The sequence below is a fragment of the Pyricularia grisea genome (assembly GCF_004355905.1).
Source record: "Pyricularia grisea strain NI907 chromosome Unknown Pyricularia_grisea_NI907_Scaffold_2, whole genome shotgun sequence".
NCBI lineage: Eukaryota > Fungi > Ascomycota > Sordariomycetes > Magnaporthales > Pyriculariaceae > Pyricularia > Pyricularia grisea.
The window spans coordinates 7,263,790-7,279,921 of NW_022156717.1; the positions used below are offsets into that span (position 1 = coordinate 7,263,790).

The following is a 16,132-nucleotide window of genomic DNA, read 5'->3' on the forward strand; positions in this document are numbered from 1 at the left end:
TTAACATAGAAGAGTCTGATATCGGAGCAAAATATACTTGTAGTAATATAAAAGTCTCGTCAGGTAGATTTACTAGGGATTTAGCAATGTGCTCCATGATATTGAAGAGTCTATCTCTGAAAGGAATGGGGTGACAACCATTGGATATAGTGGTCATGCCAGGCAGCCACAGCAGCCTAGAATACAACGATACAAAGTCCCCGAATGTTCTAGGAGATCTTCCAATATACAAGTGATGTTCGCTGCTAACTGCATATATCCGATCAGACGGGAGATATTCTACGTCAACTTGCAACCCGTCGATGACTGTCTAGATATGAGTGACTATAAAGTAACCATGATGCTCTAGCTTCTTTACGTAGCCTAGAATGCCTGTAGTCTTTTCGGGTATAAAACAAGGGGTAGCCCGTATACTTGCTGCTGCCACAGGTCATCACACTTTATTCGGGTTAAGAGATACTTTTTCTAAACAAGTAATTACTTGGGATAGCAAAATTTATGGTCATACTTGTTTGAGTACAGGAGCAGATAATGGGATTTCTACCATTGATCAGATTCATTTTTTTTACTGTTTCTCAGTAATCACTGCTGTGGACGCATCCAGCACTTACACCATGCGGAGCCATCCGGACATCTCGGCCATAGTATACCGAGCCTCCCGCAGACTGAACAGAAGGGAGTGGTTCCCTAGCTTTTCTGGATGGTATACAAGCTACTCTCCCATCTGATCCTGTTATCTCTTAGACCTGCCATTTTTGGATGGTATCTTTCAACTACAAGTCTCGCATGTTCTTACGACATATCATTCGGTAACACGTAGCTTCTATCATGTTCTATATGTGATACCGAGCTCTTCACGGGCCGAAGAACCGGTTCTCTGGCCTCATAACTGACCGAGGGCTGAGAAGAGGAGACGGACAAGGCTTGTGAAACTGCTTGAAGGGGCGTGCCTAAAACGACAGACACGTTGACGGCGGCTAGAACCCGCACACCCAAGGGGACGCGAGCCGCAAGCTGTTCATCAGCCCCGCGTGCATGGGCCTACCGATTATACATTCTCTTGGGTCTAGAACCGGCCAGCAAAGTCCAGCTCGCCCTCATGCTGGGCATCGCGAGCCGAGAGTATACGCGGCCCTAAGATACACAGTGACTTTGGTCTGTGGGATCGACGCGTGGAAGCCCGAGGAGATATTTTTTTTCCCTCCGGGGTCTCCTCCCAAGGCTGACCGATCGCCACAACCTGCAGAGATCTTCGATATAGACGATAGCAAGAGTCATTTGATATAGCTCTATCGTACATATTACTACCATCCGGAACTTTAGGCCCCATGTTTCTCCTGTCAGTGAAGGCATAAGTTTATCATTTCGTTCGGTTTGGAAGTGGGCTCATGTGGCTGTAAAATTTTTTCTCTTTGTATAAGTCAGTTGGTGAGAAAAAAATATTTCCCACAGGCCTACCCTTGAGAGGTGAGCGTGAATCACAACGACGATCATTATCGAAAACGCGGCAAAGGGAACAAAAAAGCTATAGTACGCACGTATTATTGAATATGAATACTACGGTATAACCTTCACGATTACATTTTTCCGGAATTTTAACTCGGTTGTATTTGCCTAGACGTGTCTGGATACCCCCCCGGTGCTGGCTGGGCCACGTTACTACCCCCAACCTCTCATGATACGTGTTGGGCAACTATGTAAGCATATCCCAAGAAGCTGAGAAAAAAAACGGGTAAATGCATCTGATTCGGTCAACACAAAGAACATCCCATAACCATGCGTAGGTTTGCAAATTTTTACATGCCAAGACTCCGATGTCGTATCGATCGAGTTATATACAAGCAAGAGACAGATATTGAATAGTCACAAACCATACCAAGACAACTGGAAGCTACCCTTGAGCTTGCAAATTTGAGAGACAGTACAGTATAATGTTAAAGGAAGCTTTCAAGTGTCATCAAATCAGCAGCCCCATTACGGCTTACCCTGCATCCCAAACCGTACCGCCAAGACGTCGGAGTAGGAGAGGGACCTAGCTGCTTCTACAGATGACCTACCTATTCTAGGAACGACATGCCCAACCAAGGTAACGTATGATGACGAAATGGACTTATGCAAGCCCCTATCACACCAGACAGCCTATGCAGGCACTATCAAGGGAGTGAATGGGGCTCAATGCAAACATGTCAAACCAAAGCGAGTAAGTCGCGCATTATAATCCATGAGCAAATAATCTCATACCCTTACAGCAATCCGCACAGAGAGAGTGGTATTGTATTGTATTCGGTCTAAGCAAGACCATCTCCAGAAAATAAAATAAATCAGACATTTACACCAATGCGACGGAGCACAGTGGAAACCAAACTAAAAAAAAAAGATATTGGAATATCCGTCACTCGAAATACATACTTGCATGAATAGAAGGGGTTCAGAATATGAACCGAACCGAATGTTTTGCCAATCAAGCCCGCGACAAAGCCCGACTCAATCTCATGCATTACTCATTTAAAGGGGGTGCTGCCATATGTCATGATTAGATAAATCTCGGAGAGTTGACAACAAAATGCCAAGTAAGATGGCAGTGAGTGACTGAGACATGATCTAATATGTGCCGTCCCGGCGTATGCCTCGGCGCCATTTCAACTAGGGGGGGGCGTTGGGACAAAATGACATGTCCAAAGGTACAACTGGTAGGTTATCTTTATGTGGGTTAAAACCAAAAAAGGACCAAAGAAAATGTCCCAGGAACCACAAAAATCCAAACCTTCTTTTTTTTTTACAATGTGTAATATATGGACGGTTGAGAACCCACATCAAAACGCCGCCGGACTCAAGCGCCGTTCCGCCGTCGAAAGAAAAAGAGAGAGAACTCGAGACAGCCACATGTCATTGTTTACTCGTCTGCCTGGGTAGTCTGATTCGATAGCTTGCCGCCCTCCCCTAAGCATAAGTGTTTAAATTATGCCCTAGTGTTTGGGGGTGGAGGGGGGTTCACTCGGCAGATTTCTATACAATGCACAAAAAAAAGAGTTATTAGCCCCGGTTTCCGAGAGAATTAAAGAAAGAAAGAAAAGAAGACGAAGAAGAAAAGCATGGCTTCAATGTGGCTTATTGCCGGATCCAAATTTTGAGTTGGCTCAGGCACAATTCCATCATCTTAAATCCGGTCAGAGACGCGGTAAGAGACGCGCTATCGCTGCGCGGCGTGTTCAACCAGGGCGGGTGGCTTGTCATTTTTCCTTATTTCTTTTTTTTTTGTTCCATATCTTTTTCTTCGTGAATACAAGCTAGTCTCTTTAAGACGAACAAGACCTACTTTTATTTTTATTTTTCCCGCGCCACCCGGCGCCCCGGTCAGGAACCGTGACCAGTCTAGCGCAAGTCCGTCCGGATGTGAACTCGGAGAATTGGCAGGATTTTTTGCATACCGGCTTTTTCGAGGTTGCTTAGGGAAGCCTTTTTTTGGTTCAAAAGCTGCAAGCCAGAGGAAACAAAACTTCAGGGTCCAGCAGGCACAAGGTCATTCATGTCTGTTGGAGGAGGATCACAACTCACACACCCCCTTGGGGTTTCCCCCCCTGCTTCTTTTTTTTTTTTTTTTTTTTTTCCCTCTTTCGTTAGTTTGTTTCCCCCCCTTTTCTTTACTGTACTGTAAAGTTCCCATCCACAAGTGCAAGCCTTGCCGACTTCGTGCAACATAAGTCTTGGTTGAGAAAACTTTAATACTTGCTCGCCCAGCATGGCTTAGGATGACGATCTTGTCTACAGCAGTACAGTACATCAAAGCTGGAGAATATGGAGATCTTCAAACCAGATCCTTAGGCACAAGGAACACGTGGGATATTGGGAATAACGTGGAAAAATTCCACAGCATAAGAAAAAAAGAAAAAAGACCAACACTCAAAACTCCACGCGGATGGGGGCGTGTACATACAAGCTAGTTCCCTTCCAAGCCTTCAGCCATCCGTCATGGGATCATGAGACGTGATGGAAATCTCCGCTGCAATTTTAACGGCTATAATTGTTGGGGGATCGTCAGGCGAACCTCTTTTACCCATTTTGTTTCGTTTCAAACTCTTCCATTTCTATCTCTATGCCTTTCTATTATTCCGGGGGTGCCAGGTTGATCTCGTATCTTGTCCTATTTTTTGTTTTCAGGGACCACCTAGTCCCAATGGAAGATGAGGTTGACCAAACAAACAAAGAAAAAAGGAGCTTCGGTATACAACGGGAGTACTAGGTTAGGTTACCCTGACAGACAAAAAAAACAAAACAAAAAAAAACATCAAACGTAGTCATGAATGATTATAGATCGGGATGGCCGCATGCCACTTGCACGGCTCTTCCTCGCTCTAATTTCACCGGCATGATATCATCTCGCGAGACAAAGCTCGCCGCGCACTAGGATACACGTTGTGTACAACACTATTCTTTTCCGGCGGCGCTTGACAAAAGAGAACAGCATACCTACCGAGCCACGCACAGAAACAGTTCAAAAAAAGAAAAGAATAATAACAGAGCGACATCCAAAAAGGGCTGAAGATCAGCATTATAGACAGGGAAGACCGATGCTGATGGGAGGGGCACTTGGGGAACCTGGTCAAACCTCAAACACACCCCTGATCAGAACCCATCCAACTGACCGCTGTAAAGCGTGGTCCTTGCCAATTTGCTTTTTGTCTTTCTCTCAGGGATCTTTTGATGAGATTCTCGTATGGACAAGAAAGAGGAAACAAAAAACTTATGCTATGCTTTATTAATTTTTCCCTTATATCTTATTATGGAAAAGTTTTTATTTTATTTTTTTATCATTCTTTCTTTTTCCACTCCCCTCTTTTTGCGACTTGTATGTGGTTCCCCATAACGTTACAGTCATTCCAAGACTTCATCCTAGTCAAACGTCATTGAATGCCAGGGGTGGGCTGCAAAGATGGGGTCGTTTGGGATTTTTACTATGGTATATCTCTCTTCTCAGAGGCCTCTCGAGCCAAAAGGTTACCTTGATGGTTTAGACTTGAACAGCCAAAGAGCACGCGCGATGGCGAAGTTTCGTCGTCCGGTTCCCGGGGTCCCAGGTCCCAGCCTGTCCCGCGTGTTTCTGCTCAGTGGATGGCATTCTCCAGATTGCGATTGCCATCCCATACCACCGTTGTACTGTAAGTGGTGGTGGGACGATCCCGCACCAGCTCTGAGCCGAGAAACAAAACTTTTTGGCAGGGGAGGGGGCGCACCTGACTCGACATCCGGAAAGGCGATCGATGGTTAGGGACCTCTCGAGTTCCATTCGTGGACGACCCCTTCCTACCGAACCTGACATTTCTCTTGGTCTTTTTTTGTTTTTTTGTTCATCCGGCCGTCCGGGATTCCGAGAAGGCCCCTCTTCCGTCTGTGTTCGCGTAGAGTACGGATAGGCCTTGGCAACTTTTCTTGACAATCTGCGGTACCGGGGACGGGCACGTGGACCCTGTGGGAACTGGCCGCGATCCAATCCAGTGTCCCTAAGACTGTCCCACGGCCGGTACCTGCCTTGCTATACGCCTGACGATCCGCAACGACCTGTTCATCCTTGGGGGCAAAGTGCTTCGGTACCATAGTTACTGCGTGAGGTAAAAAATAAATAAAAAATGATGCCGAGAAAACAAGGGACTATACCCTCGATTGAAGCACGTGAAGATAGGCTTGCCAGACTTTTTCCCGCGTTAGGAACTTCGAACAAACCTCCCCAATTCTGCTTGCTGCATGTCCGGTCGCGGAGAACATACGCCGTCCTAGAGTTAACACTTTCCCCGGCTCCCGAAATAAAAGGGGTTTATGTGCGTGAGAGTCGCCACTTTCCGCTGATTGATATGTGTAATCAGATCCCCCATTGGTCATCCATTCTCGGTGATGGACTGACCACTTGTGGTCTCCTGGTGGACGTAGGTTGCTCAATGTCTAGACGTGATACCGATGGTCTTTTTTTCCCCATACTTGCCAAATCTCCTAAATGAGCAGATACTAAAATTACCTACTCGAGCTCTTGGCCATTTTTAGACGATGGTACGATGGCCAACGGCAATCTCTCTGCAATCTTCAGTACTACTTGCCTACCTGGACCGCTCGTGAACGCCCCCATGGCTTTTCGGGAAGGATTGCAGAAAAGCGGAGTTGTTATGTGGGTTGTCGTTGCGTTGGCTGGCGTTTGAATCTGCTTCTTTTTCACTCTTGTAAGTCTTGTCTACCTCTCTTTTGTTTTCCCTTTCTTTTCTTTCTGCTCGCGTGTTGTGTTGGAGGGGCACCCGTTGGGTGGTCACATCCTCTTTCGCGATGCACCTACCCCAAACGGGCGGGAAAGTCGGCGATCTCACTTCCAGTCTTCCAGTGCCGACCAGGACCCCTGGTATGCCAGTGTTTCACATTTACGCTAGTCTCTTCGGGTGGAGATGGGATGAACTTGGGTTCTGTTTTTGATGGGCAAACATTAACGACCGCATGCCGGGAGTCAAGGGGCGGGGGAAAAATAGATGAGCAAAAAAAAAGGTACAGGGACAAAATCAAACAGAGAGGGTCGCATGGAATTGCTGGCCAATTGAGGATGTTTGATTGATTACCGCGAACACAGCCACGATGACTTTTTTTTTATCCCTCCTCCGTGTACGGGTAATCCCTTGTTGAAACTTTTTATTCAAATTTGTTTGTTAATTCTACGGTTGGCGCATGTACTTGACAAAACTGGATTAACCTCATAGTAGACAACAAACGGTACGTAGCGGGTCGGGTGTGTAGGCAACAGACGGTTGCTCTACCAAAAAAAGATACCAGCAGTACTCCGTATCTAGAGTCCCACCTTACCTCAACTTGTGAAGTATTTACGGTACTATTTGCCGCGTCTAAAAATCGACGGAAAACTTTAGCGGGTAGGGGTATGAGTCCACTCATGTCCCTGCCGCCACTGAACTCGCCTATGTACTATTCCAACCATCACTCGTACAAAAAAATCACTCGCCACTGCAGAGCCGGCACAAAACGTGACGGGCATCGCGCAGACACAACCCTACTTTTACATTTGACCAGCCATGGATCAGTACACCACCCCGCAAGGCGGGGCCGGGCTCGAGTCGGACGACAAACAGATGGATGTCCTTTTCAAGGGCCGTTTGCGCGCGAGTGGTGAAGCGGTGGGGGAGTTGTGATGGGTTCTAGTCCACATGACCATATCAGGCAATGATGGGCTAATAGCTACTGCTCTTGACCTCAAATTTCAAATGCGCGGCTATGGTTTTTGCTGCTGACTTGAACAGCCTGACTTTTCACTGTACGTCGTAGTCTTAGTGGACACTCGGCAAAAGGGGCCTTGACAACTGATTTGGAATATTTTCGTTGATCGGATCTAGGATTCGCCGTAAGCATGTAAGTCCAAGAACACAAGGGTAACATTATTAACATTACTAAGAGAGGAAGTCATAAAGGAAAGGCATGCTTGGCTTGGCATGTTAATTACAGTCAGTTCATAGGTACAAATCTCCAAACTCTACGTATCCATCGTCGTATACGTTGGGTTGCTAAGACCCTGGCGGCAAATCCTCACTGCGGCCCGTTTGTGACATGGAAATCCTTCGGACTCCCACTTAGTTCGGGACCTAGCGGAGGGAAACAAGTCATCCGCATCCCACCAAGGCGATAGCGTTGCCACCGTCTATGAACTAATTTGGTGCTCGTTGGTGGTCTTTATCTGGAGGACTCTTGAGCCGAAATAAAACCACCATCGCCAAAGCTGTGCGACTGATAAAGGATGGATCGTATTTTGATTGATTGATTTTAATCGATTGTGCTTTGCATGAACGTGCACAGATGCTACTTCAGATTGCTTCCGGGGATTTCTTTTTTCTTGTTTTTCTTTCTCGTTGTTGCAGTCTGGTGGGGGTGCAAAGTTGAAGCAGGCCTTTCCAAGTGCCTTCAATCCAATCAACGGTAACCTGACCCTAAAATGCACGGCTGTTCATTCTCTTGTCAATTTCTGCGACTTTATTCCCGGAGAGCTGCGAGCGCGGGCTGTAGCGAAGAACTCCCCCCCTGTCCACCTCTGCTGTACGCGGTATAACCCTCCTCGACCCAACATTGAACAGTCGTCGGTAGGAGCAGAATTTTGTCCAAGTGCTCCATTTGGTGTCCATCGAAAGACCCATTCAAACTTAGTTCGAGACCGGTCCTGTGGAACTAGGTAGTAGTAGGATGGAACTCTCCATCTCCACTTGTCGAACTCACAAGAGTAGTCGACGACCAAGTTACGTGAATGAGAAGGAAAAGAAAAAAAGCAAATGTGAGAGAGAATGGAGTAGCGGAACCAGGGCAGCAAAAGCCGTCCTTGATTGAACAGGGTATAGGTTGGCGCGGCTAAGGTTGTTGAATGTGAGTTTTAGGTGGGTTGGAAAGCAACATTGAATTATGTGCCTGAGGTATTCACGCACAAGCGACCTAGTACATGGAGTGCGGGTAATGTGAGTGCATACCGGGGGTGTTTTTTTTTTTGTGAAGTGTCGTTGACGTCGTGAGCGGGGCTTTGTTCGTGTGGAAAGACTTGGCGGCGACAAGCCTTCTGATGCGACCAGGAAGAACAGTCCAACACCAGGAACAGCAGTCCTACTACACTCTATCTTATTCCCTCCCAGCATCATCAAAGACCACAAGACCGTCATCAAACCGCAAAATCGCTCCACTGGAACGTCTTTCTCACCGCAGCCTCGAGCGGATTGGGAGGGGACCAGACGTCATACAACAGGCGGCTGGGGGATGATTTCAGACAGACACCAATATATCAGAAGGCGGCTGATTTGGAACATGGGTGCGTAAGTAGGCTATCTTTAAATTTGTCGGGGGGCCATACAGTATAGCATCAATATGTCATCGGCAACAAATAATCCATTGCCCAAACTCGTCATAAGTGTAACGTGCCTTTGTTCAATAAAAAAATAATGGTGGTGCTCCTCCACAGAGGCATTCGGTTGGCTGCTTAACCAACCCCAGCACCGTGGTATCACACATTCCATTAAACCATGCTCACCTCCTCCCTAGAAACAATGACCTGCCTAGGTCACCTTACGGCAAATGCCCCCCTGTCGGGCCGGTGATGTCAACTGCAGGTGGTCTCATTTGTTTGCCTAGGTATGCGAGCAAACGTCAAAACGAAAAGAACCAAAAAGGAAGAAAAGTTGCCCAGGCTTCAAATGCCTCATTTTTGTCCGTGCTATGCTTATGACGACACCGCGGTACTGATCCCGCGCCTGGGCAAGGGACCTTCTTTTTGTTTGTTGTTTGCTGCAAGCACATTTTCATACACTCAGAGCTGCCAACTCAACTCCCTCCCTCTACGGATGAACCGAACTCCTAACAGACTCCTTCGTCCAACGTCTTGTTTCCACCTACATCCCACCGCATGATCTGAGAGCCATGTGTGCAGAGCCGCTCCCAATTTCAATTAGGAGCAAGCAGACATTCGAGTCAGGTTGGCTGCTTCATAGTGTTGTGGCAGTATCAACAAATAGACTTGGAGTGGATGACGCAAAAATATGAAAATAAAGAAATAGATCAAATGAGAATAATACTATAATAATAATAGTAATAATAATAATGATAATAAATAAAATTCTAGGAAACGTACCGTCACAAGAGTCGTGAGCACCTGTGGGCACCAAATGGTGTACAGTACATCAGAGACGGTACGTACCCTGCTCACCTCTCAAGCGGCAAAGGATGCGTGAGACATGATGGTGGCCCCACTTGAGGCAGATACGACCCCACTGCTCATCCCAAACTACAGTATAGCATCTTGTTATTATAACTCACACCCCAACAGTGGATATATCAGACTTAGGTTAGGGTACCTCACCCACCTCAGGGTTGGGATCCGAACTTCATGTGTCGACAACGAGTGACAAAACTGCCATCTCTATTCCGGCATTGAGTCCCCTCAAAAAATGTTCTAAATATACACGCCACATATTATGTGTTTTGCAAGCTTTTGTGGACCTCTAATTTCACTCAAAGTTGAAATAGGTACTGAAGATATGCTGGGCATCAAAAGCGACGTCTGAAGGATTATGCCGGGTCCGCTGTTTTTTTTTATTCTATTCTATGTGTTTTGTTTGTTGTCCGTCCCCGTGTGCAAATTGACTCCGCTGCATTTTTCAGAAGCACGCCATCTTCTGCATAGGTCACCATCCATCAAGGCAAAGGCAGGATAGGCGGCATCACAAAAGAAAACAAATATTGCCAAAGCCAGGTAGACAAGCGCCTTGCAAGCTTCCTTTCCCCGGCGCTTCCACGGCCGGTAGGGCAAAACAAAACACAGCCACCAGCACCAGAATGGACCGAAAGCCTGGGGAAATCGCAGCGTGCATTGAACACCTACATCAGCGGCGCGGGCTTAGCATTTTTGTGAGGCAGGGGCGGACGGGAACGACCAACCAGATCAACCCAGCTAGCATCAACACCAGGCGGGCAGATACCGCAAGTGCCCAAGGTAGGTGTACCTACAGTGCGCTAGACAGACAGGGGGCTACCTGATTGATTGGAGCGGAAAACCGTCTAAGCCAGATTTGTCTTGTCACTGTGCGTCACAGTGTGAAGAAGCGGCGAAGCCTCATTGCCACACGTTTCCCACCACACATCATCACCACGCAGAACACCAGCGAATAGGCAGGGACGCGGTACTGATTCTTCGGCCCGCCGTCGTTTTGGCCCTGGTAGGGTCCACCGTGCGCATGCCGTCAGGGCCGCCAACCCTCCCTGTTCGTCTCACTGTGCCGGTTCTTTCAAACGACACAGTCAAGCTCCGACAGCCTTGGGGCACAGCGGATAAGTCCACTCCTCTGGGTCCCCGCACGTCACTTTCCGTCTCATCTCTTTGGCCATTCACCTCCGGTCCAAAAAAAAATAATGAATTAAAAAAAAGGTGATTAATTCTTTGTGTTTTCACACCCCCCCCTCCCTCGAAGATGCTCCACCACCACCACAGAACAAGAAAATACACCCCCCTCCAAGGGTACCTTGGCTTGGCAAAGCACAACTCCTCCCTGTCGCTCTTTTGGAGCGGACTGCCATCACTGGCGATGACCTAGGTACCAAGTCAAGCATGCTGGGATAGCAAACTAGCCTAGTGGGTTTCCTTGCCTTCTGGTGCGTGCTTGCAGAAAGAAAACGGCGCCGGGGTCTCGATATGTAAACCACCACCAACCTGCTCACCTTACAGAAGAATGTAAAATATTTGCCTCGTCTTATTCTGCACAACATCAAAAACCCAATTGGTACCTACACAACCAACATCTACAAGGGCCACCACAGTAGGGCTTGAACATTTCATCCCAATTTCGAAGGGACAAGAACTTGGGTTCAATAGACGAGACGAAACGGGCGGACCGCAAAACCTTGATCGCCATTCTTCCAGCTTGTCCGCCTCAACCTACAAGCATCTTCGCAGCATCCACGAGCAAGGTCTTTCGGTCTGCAACTCCACAACTATCTTTTTTCCTCCCTGGTATGGGATACGCTTATGCTACCCACTCATAAATTCTTAACAAACCGGTACATCGACTGCACCGTCCCGAGAGCAGCCAGCTATTGCTTGCTTCGACTTGGCCAGCGTTTATCCTGACAGCACCACCAATTTGGTAGACTGGGTCTATAACAAGAAAAGAGCACCTCTTGTGAAACGGATCAGCGCCGAGTTAAATGGACATATCTCGTGGCATATCCATGCCCATTAACAACGCTCCTTCAGCATCATCATAACAACGGCTCCACGCGCTCGCATCACCACCACCCATTTTCGTCCGTCGCTCCTTTTCCCCCAGTACCCTCGTATCACTCAAATCAAGCCTCGAGAATCAGTAGGCAGACCGCCTTTGCAGATCTCCTGCTCCTTTTGGTTTTCGCTCACGGCACCTCACAACATCGGCCTGCCGTTTAAAAAAAAAAAAAATACCAAACGACTAGCTGCACGCCCACCCTGCTCATAGAGAGAGGACCCTAGCCTGATTGTTCCCCCCCTCTGTCCTGTCAACCACTTCTGTCACCACCCTTCTTCCTTTTACATCCCATCATCACCCACGGTCCACCCCTGGTTATTTTCCTTCGTGGACCCCAGGCCCGCCCCTTTACTACCATAGGTCGGCATCGAGATAGGACATCTCACTGCCGATCAGTTTTTGCTTGGAGCTTGTCAGAAGGCACAAAGGGTCCCCACCTGTCCCGCTGACCACAGAGGGTCGACAACGTTTTAAAGCGGAACAGTCAGTCAGTGACATCCACCGGAACTGGCCAACCCTGCCCTGCTCGCGGAGGGTTGCAGCGCTACTCCAGCATACATCCCATCCACCACATATTGCCGTTGTCTTGGTGCCCTTCGCAAAGACTTAAGGATCGCTGATCCCGCCGACCACATACGCGGATCTCCTTCCAGCCCTTGCCCTTCATCAACCCAAAGGACGCTACTAAACCGACCATCTCTTGTCTCACGCTCTTTTGCATCTGATCAGCGTCCACAAAGCTTCTAGATCCAGGAGCTATTCATCGTCATCACCACTGCAGCAGACATCTCGCTGGCATCTAGACCGCCTCTGCGCTCCTGAAGCCGAACACACTGGGCCCCCCCATCCATCCTCTGGTATACAATACACAACCGGTAGCACGAAACCTCGACGAGTAACACATACAGACCACCATGACGATGACGTTAGACAGCAACCCCCAACGCTTCGGCTCCCTCAACTACGACCCTTACTCCCCTCATCAACCTCAGTTCACCAACCCATGGGCAGCACCGCCCACGTCTGGTGTAAATGCCTCGAGCAGTATCTACTCCGGAAGCTCACAGGGTGGCCTGAACCCAAACCCACTTAGCCTCGACAGCTTGACGAAGCACTCTCACCAGCCTCCGGTGCCGCAGCATGTCAACCGTAGCAGCGCCGGTAGCGCAACCTCACTGGCATCGTATGGATCGGTGCCAGTCCCATCGTCTTCTGCCAATAGCCCACACAGTATGGCCCACCTTGCCGCCCACTCATCAACGGGACAACAAGACTTACTTTCATCATCTCAAGATCTCCTTAGCCTCGGCCGTCTGGCCCCTGTGAACAGCCTTCCGTCTACGACGGGATACGCAGAAACTCCATACACAACCGCCGCACCAATCCACCCATCATACGTCGCTACCTCGCAGGCACCATACGAGAGCCTTGGCCGCTATGCGCACTCTATGCAACACAGCATGGCCATTCCCAGCGAGGCAGACCACGCGGCGCGCAGGTATTCTCAATCGTGAGTGGAGCATATTCTTTCTCAAGAGTTAATTAGGAATAGCCAAGAGAACCGATTCCTCTTGGTTCTTTGTGTGCAATCTGATTAACTAACATCGACTACCAATAACAGACTCCACCAAGACGAGAGGACTCGCTTTGCAGATGCCTTGGAAGCTAGCCAGGGTATGCTGTCGATGAGCCAAGAGACACCCCGTAACATCTATGGCCCCAATGCGACGACGCGTGCTCGCAGCTCAGCCGATTCGTATGGCTTTCCCTCGACGCATTCGAACTCGAGCAGCGTTTCCTCGACTAGTGGTTTCGGGTACTACGGTGGATCCATTGACTCGAGCGTTAGCGACTATTCTACCGCCGGGTCAGACGTTGAGTCATTAGCTAGTAGGACGCTCCCTAGGCCCCAAGGCCTGATGACCAGCCATGTGCCTCCGGCGCCCTCGACCATGATGGGTCAATTCAGCTCCAAGGTGTCAAACAGCTCGCAAAAGAAGCACAAGTGCAAGGTTTGCGATAAGCGCTTCACAAGGCCAAGCTCACTTCAAACACATATGTACAGCCACACAGGCGAAAAGCGTAAGTGCCCAAAATATACACCCCTGCTACTGTCAAATTCTATGCGCCGGCATTTCGCTGACTCGGTATTGTACCCACAACAGCCTTCCAATGCGAGGTTGAAGGTTGCGGCCGTCACTTTTCTGTCGTCTCCAATCTTCGGAGACATCGCAAGGTACACAAGGGTGACGCAAGGTCCGAGGCTGGTTCCGAGGACCATCACTCTGACTAAAACTTCAAGCCTTGGTCACAACAAGATGTTGCCCGCACGTCACGGCCAACGACGAACCGAAACGACATAGACCTTCGAATTTTGCAACTGTTTTCTCGCAACGGGGGGGCACCTCGAGTGTCCCCGGTATAGACTGGCCACGGCCTTACACACTCGCTACAACATTTAATTCACGTCTATCACTACTAATCACTTTTATGCTTTTACTTATTTTTACCCCTTATTATATTTTGTTGACACAAAATTCCTGCGTCACACTCGATCTCGAAACACGACCTGCCACGAAGGTGGGAACAGGCTGAAGCGATGCCTCAGTGTATATCAACAAAGCGTCACTTTTCCTGTCCAAGGGCGGGTTGGACCAGGAGTCGGAAAATGTCTTCACGTGTACAAAAAAAGATGGACTGGATGTTTTCGAGGCATTGCGCCCGTGGGCTCTCGCTGCTCACGCTCCTTCCTGTCAATCGCTTTTCCTGTTACGATGTTTCTTCTCCGCGTTTTCTGTCGATTTTTCCTGTTGTTCGGATACCCACTCAGTTTTGTTCTGAGCCGACGGTTTATCTTTCTCTGGTCTCAAGCTCTTGGTTTCTACCACTGCGAGCCTTGCAAGAAGACGGCAACTTGGGACTCAAAAAGGCGTTTATGTGGCGTTGATGGTTTGCGTTTTCTGTCTGCGGGTTTCTTGGGTCAGGCGTTCATGGGGTACCTAGGCGGCCAAGAGCCAGTCGACGGTGCGCTTTTTTTGTCTTGTTTTTTTTTTTTTTAAGGGGGTCCCACCTGTCCTGCTTGGCCAGGTTCAAGAGGCTCTCATCGCGTGCGATTTGGGTTTGTTTCCACTTATGTCTTGTTGTTTTTCTTGCAAACAAAAAAAAACCCACTCACTATAGGGTACATCAGTCTCTCGTTGCAACGATCAGATGGAACCACTAGCGCTCGCTTATAACTTCTAATGGCTCCGAAACTTTGCGGGGCTTTTTTCTTCAATATTCTACACACTCGCTCGGCGAGGTTGGGAATAATATTGTACTATCACCATCAGCAGGCAAACCCATGAAGAACCGCCTAAACAAAAATGCTCATTATACCCGCCTACCACTACAACCTTATTACTTAGTTTTGTTTAGATAGCTGGAGAAGATTGACATCTTCTCAAGAGACAGAATAGATCAAAACAATTTTTCTCAATCGCATTTTGCAAGAGTTTGTGACCAAAAAATAAACAAATAAATAAACCCCGTCATCACAGCCATCTTTCCCTGACGATATATTTAGCACATGTTAAAAAAAGGGAAATTGTCGATCATTTGCAAGAGGGGATCTGCAAAGGTACTAAGCAGCGGCGCTCGGCTGTGAAAGTTGCAAGAACAAAAAAAAAAAGCCTTGCCGCACCGTTCGTTGACCATTTGCGACAAGGACGGACGCGATCTCGGGAAGGGGGCGAGTTAATTCACTCGACACAGATGATTCACCCCGCCGGCTACCTTCCGGGTGGGTTACGATCGACGCCACATGTTGCGTGCTCGTTTGTGTGTGTGTGTGTGTCTGTGTACAGTACCGTATCTGTGTTGTTATTCTTTTTGCTCATGTGTTTTTGTTACCTTTTTTTTTCAATTAATTAATTGCCTGCCCTCCCTCCGTGGTAAGATGCCCCCACCACCACCACCACAATACACAGATTGATGACAGTTGGCTGCGACTCGGAGTTTTTGATAGGCTGCTTCGCCTCGTCTCATCGTGAAGGCGAACCAAGGAATTCATCGTCCAATGCCCGGGCGCGTTCCCAGATCGCCACGGGTAGGATCTCTGTGTGGGGACCCAGAAAAAAAATAAGTGTGTCCTGGAGGGAGAACCACAAGCCAAGAGTCGGGAAAAAGGTTTACTATGGAGGGGCACTTTGGGTGGGTGTCTCGGTGAAAGAATCATGTTTCCTTTGTCATTTACTACAGTATACTGGACGGGTTACACTCTCAAACGTTACAGACGTGGGTACGCGATGATAAAAATTTAAGAAAAGAAATTAAAAACCAGGCAGCATGATGTTTTTTCTCTCTCTCTC

The 16,132-nt window shown here is 48.3% G+C and overlaps 1 protein-coding gene across 1 annotated transcript; it reads left to right on the plus strand.

Moving 5' to 3' along the window:
• Positions 1–11,257: 11,257 nt before the first annotated feature.
• Positions 11,258–15,554, plus strand: PgNI_04741 (uncharacterized protein). The gene is made up of 3 exons (XM_031124784.1): positions 11,258–13,293; positions 13,405–13,865; positions 13,949–15,554. The coding sequence occupies exons 1-3, from the start codon at positions 12,698–12,700 to the stop codon at positions 14,074–14,076; spliced, it is 1,185 nt and encodes a 394-aa protein (XP_030983758.1). The 5' UTR covers positions 11,258–12,697; the 3' UTR covers positions 14,077–15,554.
• The last annotated feature ends 578 nt before the right edge of the window (positions 15,555–16,132 follow it).